Source organism: Phaseolus vulgaris, chromosome 5, assembly GCF_051622355.1.
Source record: "Phaseolus vulgaris cultivar YP4 chromosome 5, ASM5162235v1, whole genome shotgun sequence".
Classification (NCBI taxonomy): domain Eukaryota; kingdom Viridiplantae; phylum Streptophyta; class Magnoliopsida; order Fabales; family Fabaceae; genus Phaseolus; species Phaseolus vulgaris.
The window spans coordinates 1,511,566-1,525,102 of record NC_143502.1 but is presented as its reverse complement, the minus strand read 5'-3'; the positions used below and the strand labels follow the sequence as shown (position 1 = coordinate 1,525,102).

Genomic DNA, 13,537 nt, shown 5'->3' with positions numbered 1-13,537 from the left:
TATGGTGTTCTGGGTAACAAATAAGCATATTAATAATACCTGAATAAGAAAATTGAGTTAAATGTTTTAGGAGGATAGAATAGGGATTGGAAGAAAGAAACACAGGATTTTGGGTAGTTGAGAAAGTTTCAATCGCAGAATTGCAGGCACTTCCTTCTCTGCTTGGGTAACCCTTTCTTTCGATTGATCTCTCAGGTTTTCTCTCTAATTGCTCTTTGAATTTATTGGTGAAGGAATGAACCTTAATTTGAAACTTGTATATCTAGAACATAGGTTTTTGAGATGCGGGAGATATTTTGGCATGTATTGCTTAGTATTTATGTGGATAAGCTGTGCTAGCTGCTTTCTCTCGTGCTAATTTTGGGTTTTTGTTTGTTTAAATATTTGAGTGGAATTAGGGTTTCGTTTTTGGATTGTTTGAATTAAATCAGGGTTGTATTTGATTATGCTTTTGTATTCACTTTCTATGAAGCCTTTACTCGTTTTGTTGCGTGTCTTTTTTTTTTTTGTAATTGGAGTGGTACGAGGTACATTAGACAGTCTAGTGAATTGGTATTGGGAAGAGAATCTTCTGGCTACATGTTTCTTGGTAAATTTTTAATCTTATTGTGATTTTTTAAATTTAGTAATTTCTTCGCTACTTCAACCAAAGTATTGTTCACGCAGATAAACCCTTAACTATAACACCCCAGTCCCCACACAAGTATGATTCTTGTGGTTGGGTTTTGGAATGACTACTGTCTCAATGTCGTCTGATTATGGCACGTTTAGTTTAATTCAAAACCATGGTTAAGAATAGGGCCCTAGTGCCGCGGTGAGTTAGCAGCCCGTTGCCGAGGGCCTCCATGGCAGTGTGGCTTGGTGATGTGGCTGTAGTGTCTCAAATAGAAGCCAGGATAGGAATGCTATTCTGTTTTTTCTGAAAACGTGTTACCTATCTCTTTCATTTCCCACTTCTCTTACACATCTCTTCTGGCCTGTTCTGGTTGCATGTATATGTAAATCCTTGGTAGCATGCAGCTGCAGCTTTCCGGGCTCCCTGTTCTGCAACTTCTGTCCTTGCCTAGGGTTGTAGAAGAAGCAGCTGGCATGTCTCCCTTCTGGGAGAAGGGAAGGTGGTTGGGTTCTGTGAGGTGGTTGCTGGGGTGGCTGAATGGACAGTATTATATTGATGGGTTGATTATCAACTCAGTTGAGGGTATTAGATTAATTGGTCAAAATGGGTCACTGGTAAACTTGTTGATCCACATGGACTGCAAAGGTGACATTATGACTAAAATTATGAATATTTATTATTATTATTATCACATATTTATGAAATGTCATGGTTCAGTGTTAAGTAATTCTGTTGGCAATTACTAAAGCATGGTTTCAATTCTTTTAGTGGGTAGTTTTTCATTTTCCTTAATTTTAAGCAAGCCATTTTCTCATTGAGTAGTATGGGTTTTCGGTGGAGTACTTGTCAGTTTTGGTTCTACCCTCTTAACAGCTAGTCTTTATATATGTTTGTGTGTTTGCACGAGTGTTCAAATGTGATTTTATCTTTTATATACTCTTTTACATTCTGTACACAATTTATCTTCCTTTTTACTTTCTAATCTTATGTAAGATCTCAATTTTGACTACTTCTAGTTAACCTTTTCACATCTCAACTTGATTTCCGACTCTGTTATCTATGCTCTGTTCATTAGTAAAAACAAGTCTGAAACTCTTTTTCACACTGTGATGACTTCAAAATTCTCAGCCTCTATCTAGTCTCTTTTTTCCATTCAAACAAATTCCAACTCCTTTTCCTTTTTTTTTTACATCAATTTATTTATTAATTTATATGCCCTCATTCTCTTGCCAGTTATGTATTTCCTTCTTGTTTGTTAACTTTTGCACTTAGTGATTGTTTTTAACCAAATATGAAGTATAAATTATTCACCTTTCAACCTCTCCTCACTCCCAATGGCATGTGCTCTTAATGCTATCTGTTTTGAATGTGCATGTCTTGTGCTGCTCTATCACTGCACCATTTGGTACCAATTTCAAAAGAAAAGTGAGATCCACTGATTTTGTTTGATTTGGAATTATAAATTCGGAAAACACCATGTCACCCATTTTAATGCATGGGTACCATCTGTACAATCCTCCTTATATTTGCACCGCATTTTTAAAAGTCTGGTGTGACCCAACACTTTTTCTGTTTAAAACCTGTTTTTTTATATATGCACCAAGCTTTTTTTTTTACTTTTTGTTACTGTCTTTTCTAAAAATAATTATTTAAATAACTATATGATTGCATCATCAGTTTTTACTCAATAATGTTTTGATAGAATAAAAAATAAGTAAAAATCTAAAATCTAAAAATATAATAATATAATAATTTCAAAATTAAAAAATCAACCAAGAAATACTTTTTCTGATTTAAAAATATCTAGAGATTCTTTTGACACCTCCCTTTTTTCTTCTTCAATCTTAGCCTCTTAATTGATCTGCTGTTGCTTTTTGTTTACTGGTTTCAGGTTTCAGTAACATTTAACATTTTGAAATTTGTCTACTTCAGTACCAGTACCGGTGTAATATGGGACAAAACAGGAAAAATAAGAATAAAGAGGGGGCTTCTAATCCTCAATCATCAGAAAAGGGTAAGGAAACTAATCCTGCTGAAGGATCTAGTAAACCAGGGCAGAAAAACAAGAATACTCCACGATCATTGAAGGCTAAATCTAAAATTGATAAGAAAATCAAGGATGCTAAGTTAAAAGCCAAGATAAATAAAGGTTCTCAACAGATTGGGGAAAAGAGAAGGCTTAGAAAGAACAAAAAAGTAATGGACAATAGTGATGAACTGCCAAAAGACAAGAGTGAAGAGAATGGAAGGAATAACGAGAAGGCAGGTCAACATAGGAACGTCATTAATGAGAGAAGTCCTATTGAGAAGAGCCATCGGGCTGAAAATAATAAGATCATTAAGGTGGATAAGAGTGAACAGAAGCAGAAGAATACAGGGTCTGACCAAGGTGGTGGGAGTAGAATAAACAAAAATAATCATAGTGGTGCAGACAACACCAATTCCAGTGAAAAACAGAGACAAAAACCTGCTGGTTTCATCTTTATGTGTAGTGGGAAGACAAAGCCCGACTGTTTCCACTATCGCGTCATGGGTGTTTCAGCTATTAAGAAAGACATTGTTCTAAGTATCAAGCCTGGAACTAAGCTTTTTCTTTATGATTTTGATCTGAGGCTGTTGTATGGGATTTACAAAGCTTCATCTTCTGGTGGTATGAAACTCGAACCCCGAGCTTTTGGTGGTAGCTTTCCTGCTCAGGTTACTTGCTCTCATCTACTTTTCCTATCTAATTTGTCCCAATACTGTCTTTGTTTATTATGAGTCATGTGCTGATGGTGCAACCTTCAGGTGCGGTTCAATGTTGTTTCTGATTGTTTCCCATTACCAGAAAGCATTTTCAAGAAGGCGATCCAGGAAAATTACAATGATAAACACAAGTTTAAAACAGAACTTACTGCTCGACAAGTGAGAACCAAATATGCCTCTGGTGGGCTAGTTTCAGTTCCTTTTATTCTTCACCGTTGATATATTCAAATGTCACATTTCAGGTTAGGAAGCTCACTGAACTTTTCCGACCAGTCGATGTTCGTTCAGGCTTGCAGCCTGTTCGCTCACCTCCAAAAGCAACATTTCGTGATAGGGGATTATGGTCTCATTTGCGCAGGGAAGGTGATCCCCTAATTGAACGGCAAGAGGAAATTCCTCGTGATTTATTTCTTACTGAGAAGAGTTACCGAGCTTATGGTCTCCAAGGAGACAGAAGGAATGTGATACCACCCTCCCAAGTTAATCCTACACGGGATCCTTATGAGAGGGATTATGAAAGAGATCACCGTCATCATGTGGACCCTCTGTACAGTACAATTGCCCCTTCCCACAGAGAAAGTCTTCATGTAAATCATCGTCATTTGAATGAGAGTGAGCATCAGACCTATTTGCATGGTGGAATTTCTGAACATGCAGATGATCCTTATGACCCGTATCACTATGGTGCTTCACCAAGGGATCCTTATTTTCCACCTAGAGAGGAAATCTCTTCAGGCTCTTATTTGGCAGGGGGAAGAACCTTGATTCAAAGTGAGAGCTTGCAAAGGAGAGAGGCTGTTCAAGATAGGCTTTACTCAACATATTCTGCTGCTGATGCTTTGTCTGAATACAATCGGATGCAGCACTATCAGGACAGTTTGGAAGCTTCTGCTGTGCCAGTTTCATCCCGTTACTCTTTTGCTGGTCCTTCATATTCACTTCGCTAAATCAAACAAGCACTTCTGAAATCTTCCTTTATAATCTGTTACTTAGGGCTATCATCTATTATGGTGACTGACTCTATTTCATTAAAAAAGAACTGTATGAATCCTACATAATTTTTTTCTTAGGCAACCCTCTGAATTGGGAAAGTGTCATTTATTCACTGTGTTTGGGATTTGATGTGCAAAGTGGCATTGATCATTAATGACAATTTTCCTTGCAGACACCAGTTGCTTTGTAACTTTCACAATTTGTGACTTCTGGCTTATTGGCATGTGCTGCCTCGGCAGATAGGAAGATAAACAAGCAACATTTCAAATTATTTTTTAAAGTCAGGATGTTATGCTTTGCAAGCTTATAATTTCTGTAGGATATGTTTGGATACCCTGTATAATTTTCAGTATTTTTGTCTTGAAAAATGTATTATTTTGCCAATGTGTTCATGACCAGAACGGTTGACAGGTAAATGGAGATTAGGTTTTAAAGTTTTTAATCACACCGAATGATTGCATCTTCAGAAACACATTGCTTTTTAATGTTCTAAGATTGGTTTTAAATTTATGGAATTCACTTTTATATTATGAAAATTAAATTTTAAATTTCGAAATTGATGACTACAGGTAAAACATTTATGGGGTGCAGGAAGAAACATTTCAATAAAAGATACAAAAAAAAATTCTCTATTTCCTAACATTCAATAAAACAAAAAAAATAATATATGTTTGTATTACCTTTAAAGATATACGTGTTATATATATATATATATATATATATATATATAATTTTTATTTTTATTTTTATTTTATTTTTTTTATTTTGAAATGTTAATATTATGATGAAAATATGCAATTTTGTCTCTTGGAGGAGTTATGTTATTCATTACCATTATAACTTTTTTAATGATTAAAATACATTTTTTGCCACATCAACATGTTAACTTCTTCCTCACCATTGTACTTTTTAAAAGTTTTTATATATTCCTAATAACTCCATTTTATTTGTTATTAGTATCATAATAGGTCCAGGGACAGAATCCTTGTTAGGGGCCATTTTAATGTAACAAACACATTTATAAAATTTTATATAATCTACTTTTAAATGTCTATTATTTTATTAATTTTTTAAGATATTGATAGAAAGCATATTTAAATTGAAAGCGAATTAAATATATTTTTCAAAAACTTAAAATTACAAAATGTTTATCATCAGTTTCCCGTATCATAAAGAAAATATAATAAACATTAGAATTTATTCTTCTTCTTCTTCATAATAATAATAATAATTTTTATAGACATGTTTTACTAATTATGTTGTAAAAAATGAATTTTATTGCTCACTAACCAAAATATTTTTAAACTTTGTCACGAGAATAGTCACATACTGAAAATAAATATTAAAAAGTATTTAGTGCAACTCAGTATAAAGTTTATTTATCAAAACTTTACATTTTAACTTTACATAAAGTTTATTTATCTAACTAGCCACTGAGGTAGGAGATTCACATCTCAAATCCATGCACTTATCATCACTTATATGGTTGAGTGTCAATGAGCTGGAAGAAAAAAAAGACTGATGTGAAATATGAGATCAGAATTCGAAGACATTGTAGGCACATCACAAACTAGAGTGTTACGTAACTTGTGGATTTAATCAAGTTGGTCCATCTCAGACTCAATGAAGTTGAGCTTACCTCGAGTTGAGTCGAGTTGGTCTCACCTCGAATCAAGTCGAGTTGGATCAACCTTAGATTGAATCAAGTCAGGTTCATATCAGATCAATTAGAGTCTTCTCAAATTAAGTTTTGTCGAGTTAACTCAACATTGGATCAAGCCATATTGAGTCTACATTGGGTGTAGAGTTGGACCCACATCGATCCAAGTAGAGTTTTTCTCTCGCTAGGTCAAGTAGAGTTGGACTCACGTGGCCCAAGTAAAAGTTGTATCCCCATTAAGTCGAGTCGAGTCCTAGTTAAGTAAAGTCGAGTCTGATCCATGTTGAGCCGAATCAAGTCAGATCCATCTTAAACATAATGGAGTCGGACCACCTCAGACCTAACTAGGTTAGACTAGTCAGGCTGAGTTGGGTCGGATCCATGGTTGAGAAAATAAGGAGTAATGTTAGTATTATATCTTAATAACAACTCATTATTATTCTAAAGTTGTTACTTGATCCTCCAAAAGTTGTGTACGTGAACTTTCATTTGGTACCAGGGTTTTCATATAGATCTTATTCTCAAAGTCCAGCATTTCTACAAGGAAAAATTTACCATCTAGTAAGAACAATAATCACCATCATCACATGTGGCTGAAATTATTTTGACCCAAGTGAAGAACAAAATGTGGTTGTTTGGTAGAGACAATGATGGGTGGTATGACATCTTAGTCAACCCTCTCAATTCAAGTGGTTCAGTTTTAAAGTGAGATTATAAGTTTGACTTTGACTTCCACCACTTGAGAAATTATTTATGATAGTTTAGAACCATAAAATAATTTCTTCAACATACTTGCGTCTTCTATAAGCTAATTGTTAAAAAGCAATAGTATCTTTTGAGCACTAAAATCGTTGTTTTCAACTCTTAATTGAACTAGTTTTAATTTGTGGGGTCCTCCTTAACTTGAGCACAAGAATATGGTGCATATTTCTGTGGCCAGAAAGTTTGGTTCTAATGGCAATTATGTTGAGTGAAGGAGCTTCTTCATCTTCTGCTTTTGAACGTGGATGGACTTATGATGTGTTCTTGAGTTTCAGAGGTGAAGATACAAGGAGAAGCTTTACAGGCTTTCTATATCATGGTTTGCGCCAAAGTGGTATCAATGTTTTCATTGATGATGATAAGCTTAGGAGAGGGGAAGAGTTATCCCTTGCTCTTCTTGCAGCCATTGAAGAGTCTAGGATTGCTATCATTGTGTTCTCTCAAAACTATGCATCCTCCACATGGTGTCTTGATGAGCTTGCAAAGATCCTTGAGTGTTACAAAACAAGAGGCCAACTTGTGTGGCCAGTTTTCTTTCATGTGGACCCTTCTGAGGTGCGCCATCAGAGAGGAAGTTTTGGAACAGCAATGGCCAAGCATGAAGTCAGATTCAAGGGTAATGTGGAAAAGATGCAAAAGTGGAAGAGAGCATTGTTTGAAGCAGCCAATTTTTCAGGTTGGACCTTAGAAAATGGGTATGTAACTAATAGTACTAAGCATTTGTTTTATTCACCAGTTTTTCCTTTTTTTTCTCATTCATGTGTTTCTTCTAATTGCTTAAAAAATCAAGAATTGAATAATGCGTTTGATATACTAAATACTTCATTTTCATACAATAAAATCTTTCTATGTTTGTTTCTTTAAACTGTGTAATAAGAAAAGAGTACTCAATAGCATTTTCTTACCTTCATAGCTTTCAATTCCCTCACACATTGTGTTGGGGAACTTGTTACTTGTTTTGTCAGGTATGAATTTCAGCTTATCCAAGAGATCATTAAGGAGGCCTCTGAAAAGCTAAACCACACCATTTTGCACATTGCTGAATACCCAGTTGGAATAGAGACTCGCATATCAGAAGTGATGCCCCTTTTGCATATTGAACCAGGTGAAGATATTCGTGTCATTGGAATCCATGGACTTGGAGGCATAGGTAAGACAACAATTGCAGGGGCGATATACAACTTGATTGCTGACCAGTTTGAAGCTACAAGTTTCCTTGCTGACATAAGAGAAAGTTCAAATCAAAGACAAGGCTTAGTGCAACTTCAAGAATCACTTCTTTTTGATACAGTTGGGGACAAGAACATCAAGCTGGGAAGCATTTACAAAGGAATCCCTATTATCAAGAAAAGGCTTTGTTGCAAAAAAGTACTTTTGGTTATTGATGATGTTGACAAGTTGGAGCAGCTTCAAGCACTGGCAGGAGGACGCGATTGGTTTGGTTTTGGAAGTGTGATCATTATAACAACAAGGGATAAGCACTTGCTGGCTGCTCATCAGGTTGACAAAACCTATGAAGTAAAGAAACTAAACCATGGTGAAGCTTTTGAACTGTTCACTTGGAGTGCCTTCAAAAGGAAGGCACCTGATGCAGGCTATTTGGAGATTTGTAACCGTGTGGTTCTCTATGCTGAGGGGCTTCCATTGGCTTTGAAAGTAATGGGGTCTACTTTGTTTGGTAAAACAGTGGCAGAGTGGAAATCTGCTCTGGGAAAATATGAAAAGATTCCCAGCAGAGAGGTTCAGAATGTACTAAGAGTAACCTATGATAATCTAGAAGAGAATGAGAAGGAAATTTTCCTTGATGTAGCTTGCTTCTTCAAGGGGGAGACAGTGGAGTATGTAGAGAAGACACTGCAAGCTTGTGGTTTTTATCCAACATTTGGCATCAGTGTACTTATTGATAGATCTCTTGTTAGTATTGATGAATATAACAGATTGAGAATGCATGATCTGATACAAGACATGGGTAGGGAAATCGTTAGAGAAGTTTCACCAATAGAGCCTGGAAAAAGGAGTAGATTGTGGCATCATGAAGATGTTTTTGAAGTACTCACTGAAAATACTGTAAGAGCCATATGTGTGTTAGTTATTTTACATTGTTTCACAAGTTTATGAAGTGTAATAGGCATGCATTACCAGTAAAAAGGTTTTTACATTATGAATCAATCTAGAGTCATTTTTAGTGCAATTTTTTTTATAGCTATTATAACAGTTAACAAACTTACCCTGATATGATGGTTTGTGATTAGAAGATGGTGTAAGTTTGATAAAGTGATTGGTTAAACTTTAAAACATAATAACTGTCACATACTTGAATAAAAAAATCTCAAGCTTAATGTAGTTTTATGCATGTTTTGGTTAAAGGGGACTTATAGAATTCAAGGCATGATGGTGGACCTCCCTGATGACTATATGGTACACTTGAAAGATGATTCCTTCAAGAAGATGAAAAATCTTCAGATTCTTATAGTTAGAAATGGACACTTTTTTGGAAGCCCCCAACATCTTCCAAACAACTTAAGGTTGCTGGATTGGATGAAATATCCTTCATCTTTGCCATCTACTTTTCAACCAAAGAAACTTGTTGTGCTCAACTTGTCAGGAAGTCGTTTTACAATGCAAGAGCCATTCAAGGTAAGGTTTCATTTTGTCATGGTAGAATTTTCTTTGTTTCTTTCTTCACATAACTTGCAATTATGCTAAACTAGCATTTTCTTTGCAGTATTTGGATTCCTTGACTTCTATGGACTTGAGTTCCTGTGAATTGTTGACAAAACTACCTGAAATTTCAAGAGTCCCTAATTTGACAGAACTAAATCTTGACTATTGTACAAATTTAGAAGAACTTCATGAATCTGTTGGATTCCTTGAGAAACTTGTTGAGTTCAGGGCTTATGGATGCACTAAGCTTAAGGTTTTTCCAAGTGCCATCAGGTTGACATCATTGAGAAGTCTTATCCTTAATTGGTGCTCAAGCCTTCAAAATTTTCCTGCTATTTTGGGGAAAATGGATAACCTCATGTCCCTTTCTATAGAAGGCACTGGTATAAAAGAGTTGCCTCCTTCCATTGGAAACCTTTCTGGTCTTCAAGAATTTAGCATGACATCTTGCTTAAACCTCAAGGAACTTCCTCACAACTTTGATATGCTTCAAAGTCTTACAAACCTTGATATGGATGGCTGTCCACAACTTAGAAACTTTTTGACAAAGTTGACAAATATGGGAGAACCTACCCTTACCTTTGGTAACATTCAGTCACTGAATCTAGAAAACTGTGGCCTTGTAGATGAAGATCTTCCCATAATTTTCAATAGTTTCCCAAAATTAGCATCAGTAGTACTCTCAGAAAATAATTTTGTATCTCTTCCAAGCTGCATCCAAGAATGTCCTTGCTTGGAATTACTTCACTTGGACAACTGTAAGAAACTCCAAGAAATTCCAGCATTTCCTCCTAACATGCAATACATTAATGCAAGAAATTGCACATCATTGACTGCAGAGTCATCCAATTTATTATTGAACAAGGTTTGCATCTTCTTTCTTAAATCTCCCTGCTCTTTAGTCACCGACCATTTTTACTTGAACTTTCTTGTGTAGGAAACTTTTGAGGGATGGGAGTTACAGGTTATGGTGCCTGGAACAAGGGTTCCAGCATGGTTTGACCATGTCACCAAAGGAGAATATATGACATTTTGGGTGCGAGAAAAGTTTCCAGTTATTATCATATGCTTTGCTCTTGAGGTTGAGAGTGAGATGAAGAAGACTTTTAACTGTGAAATTCGATTTTATATAAATGGTGAGGAAGTTTATGAATTGGAAATTCCAAGAGGCTTTTCAGATATGGTGACAGATCATGTGTGGCTCTATGACTTGAGAACTCATTCATCCATCCACTGGCCTAGTCTTGATTTATATCTGATGGATGGCTGGAATCAGGTTGAGATTTCATGTGAGAAGATAAGTGGAGCATCAAATGTGAGTGTGAGTTGGTGTGGAGTTCATGTGTGTAAGCAAGAAGCTAACATGGAGGACATACTACTTACAGATCCTGATGCAGATTTAGATTCAGAGAGTGAAAAAAGCATCAGGTCAACACAAGATTCCCAATATTGCAGAAGAGTAGATGATAACTGCTACATTTTCAATAACTTGGAGGGTTGTGAGACACCTGATATAGCTGCATGCCACACTGGAACTGATCAGAACCAAGATAAGAATTTATTGCATGAAAAGACATTGAATGGTGTTACCAAAGATTCAATGTTATCATTGCCTCATGAAGATATTGGTGGTGTCAAGGGTAAGCCTGAGATCTACATGGATATGCATTATTTCCATGCAATAGTGTTCATGTTATTATCTTCAAATCATGTGTCCATTTACTTAGGTAGTTTGTTGATCCAGCTCCATTTTAATATTCTAACCAATTGACAAAGCATGCTATGGGTAATCTAAAATCAAATTTATAGTACAAAACAAACTTGTTGGTTTGTAGTAGACAGATTGCTTCAATTCAATATGCAATGTGGAATGATATGCCATGATTCCTTCAAAAACATGAATAAAAACTTCACTTCATTGCTTTATCTCAACAACTCCTTTAAATTTCTCTTGTTCTTGTAGCTTCTGGATCAAACATGCTAGTTTCTGATCATCTAGTGAAAGCTCAACCACAATCCCAAGTCACAAGCTTTACACAGACACCTCAAAACAGTAACAGATCCACCATGGTGCTGCCAACAACAGTTGAGTTCTTGGAAAATCAAACCAGCTTGTTGACTATAGATGATGGAGACATGGAGGCATTTTATGCTGTTCTGGATGATGAGATCTCTGTGGTGTCACTTAACAATGACTTCATAGTGGTTTCTGAATTGGCCAACAAAAGGCCAAGTGAAGAGACAAAGAAAGCATTGAAGACACTTCAAGACTGTGTCACCAAACAGTTTTCTGCTCTGTTGGGCCCTGATGAATACAGTACAATGAAAGATACCTTAGAGTACCTCACAAATTTACCAGCAGAAGATGGAATATCAGTGGAAATAAGATCATTGATAATACAAGTTTCAAGACAGTTCACTGATTGGAGTAGGGATTACACATGTGAGAGCAAGAAAATGGAGTCCACCACAGCAAAGTTGTTGAAAGCTGATGAACTAGAAAAGTGTCTTGAAGCTAACAAGATACACTTCAAGGAAGTGGTGTGCATGGAAAATGAGTTGTGCAATGAGTTGGCCTATTTGGAAGAAAGAAAGAGGGAGCTAGAAGAGCAAATAAATGGTGTTAAAGCTAACATCTCTGCTTCACAAGCAGCTAAGAACATGGCTACTCAAAGAAAGAGAGAAGTGTTTGGGGAAGCAAAGATTTTGAAAGCTCAAAGAGATGAGTTGAGGGAACAAGTGCCACACTTGAGAGATGAACATGAATTGGCCATGAAAATTCAGTCAAATATCAGAGATGAATGGTCAAAGCTTGGTGAAAAATTTAACTATGGATTAAGGCATGGAAAAATTGATGAATATTGATTAAGTCAAAGATGAGTGAACTAGTAATATACCAATGTATGCTTCCATACTTTCATACCATGAATTTACTACATTTGTGGACTTTCTGCTTATATAATATATTTTATTCCTTAATTTTACTTCATGTATACGTAAATCATCATTAGATCATAATTATATGTAGTATATATAGACTAAAGTGTAAATGATAATATATATATATATATAATGTATTTATTTGTATTTTAATAATAAACTTATAATAATTAATACAAACTACTTTCAATAAAGTTATTTTATTTTACTTAAATTTAATATTTCAAAGGGAGAGCATTAATCCAAACAAAAACTTTTAAAATTCTCAAAATTCTTTGATTAAGGTTCCAAGACTTCGAATAAAGACTCTTCGCATGATCCAAAAAAATAAAAAGCAAACTCATAATTTTATTTTCAAAAATACTTATTTGACACTCATACTCCATCCTACACCTCAATAAATATTAATATTTTAATCATTTATAATTTTACAATATTTTGTATTTAACTTGTATTTTTATTAAAGAGATTTTTTTTATTTTTTTATTATAAATATTAATATTTATTGTGGGTTTAGGATAGAGCCAGGGTGTCAAAATATCATAACCCTTTTTTTTACTATAAGTATGTTTATTCTCTCAAATTTAACATTTAAGTACTTAAACTATATTTTACTAAATTTGAGAGATTAAATACTAAAAATTATTTTTTCTAAATTTCAAAAACTAAAAATATAATTGAACCTAAATATTAAAAAAAAACAAAATGAAGTACAAAACTTCCATCTTTAGAAGGCATAGTCAAAATAGAGTTAGTGAAATATATATTTGGCAGTATTTGAAACAAAGACACTAAAACAAACATTTTTCAAATTATGGAGATTACAAAGATTAATTTAAATTTTAACAAATAATTCAAATTTAAAGTATTAAAATATATTATTAAGACTTTTTTTTTTGTCTTGCTGCACTATTGCCGCTGCATTGTCTAGACTTCACTGAGATGTTTATTTTGTTTTGGTTTTTGTTTCTATAATAATCGATCATTGTTTTTCATATAAAATTTAAAATCACTTTTTCTTCTTCTTATAAAATATATTAATTTTGATTTTAGTTCCAAAATTGTAATCTTAAGATAGATAAATATTAGTTATTTTATTAATTAGGTGATATGTATCAACTTTATATTATAGATAAGTTAGTCACAATAGTTATTTA

The 13,537-nt window shown here is 34.5% G+C and overlaps 2 protein-coding genes across 9 annotated transcripts; both read left to right on the top strand.

Moving 5' to 3' along the window:
- The first annotated feature begins 11 nt into the window (after window positions 1–11).
- Window positions 12–4,532, top strand: LOC137834712 (uncharacterized). 7 transcript variants are annotated; one of them, XM_068642860.1, is made up of 4 exons: window positions 12–166; window positions 2,508–3,313; window positions 3,404–3,520; window positions 3,604–4,532. In XM_068642860.1, exons 2-4 carry the CDS (start codon window positions 2,567–2,569, stop codon window positions 4,306–4,308), a joined length of 1,569 nt encoding a protein of 522 aa, XP_068498961.1. In that variant the 5' UTR covers window positions 12–166; window positions 2,508–2,566; the 3' UTR covers window positions 4,309–4,532. The 7 variants fall into 7 exon arrangements, with proteins under 7 accessions (XP_068498961.1, XP_090158763.1, XP_068498960.1 ...); XM_090302637.1 differs by having other exon boundaries at window positions 12–195; window positions 3,444–3,520; XM_068642859.1 differs by having other exon boundaries at window positions 23–195.
- A 2,353-nt stretch (window positions 4,533–6,885) lies between these two features.
- LOC137834710 (uncharacterized) lies at window positions 6,886–12,419 on the top strand. Of its 2 annotated transcripts, none has more exons than XM_068642857.2 (6): window positions 6,886–7,471; window positions 7,742–8,843; window positions 9,144–9,413; window positions 9,502–10,305; window positions 10,378–11,080; window positions 11,404–12,419. In XM_068642857.2, exons 1-6 carry the CDS (start codon window positions 6,969–6,971, stop codon window positions 12,303–12,305), a joined length of 4,284 nt encoding a protein of 1,427 aa, XP_068498958.1. In that variant the 5' UTR covers window positions 6,886–6,968; the 3' UTR covers window positions 12,306–12,419. The 2 variants fall into 2 exon arrangements, with proteins under 2 accessions (XP_068498958.1, XP_090158828.1); XM_090302702.1 differs by having other exon boundaries at window positions 6,933–7,471; window positions 9,155–9,413.
- Window positions 12,420–13,537: the final 1,118 nt, after the last annotated feature.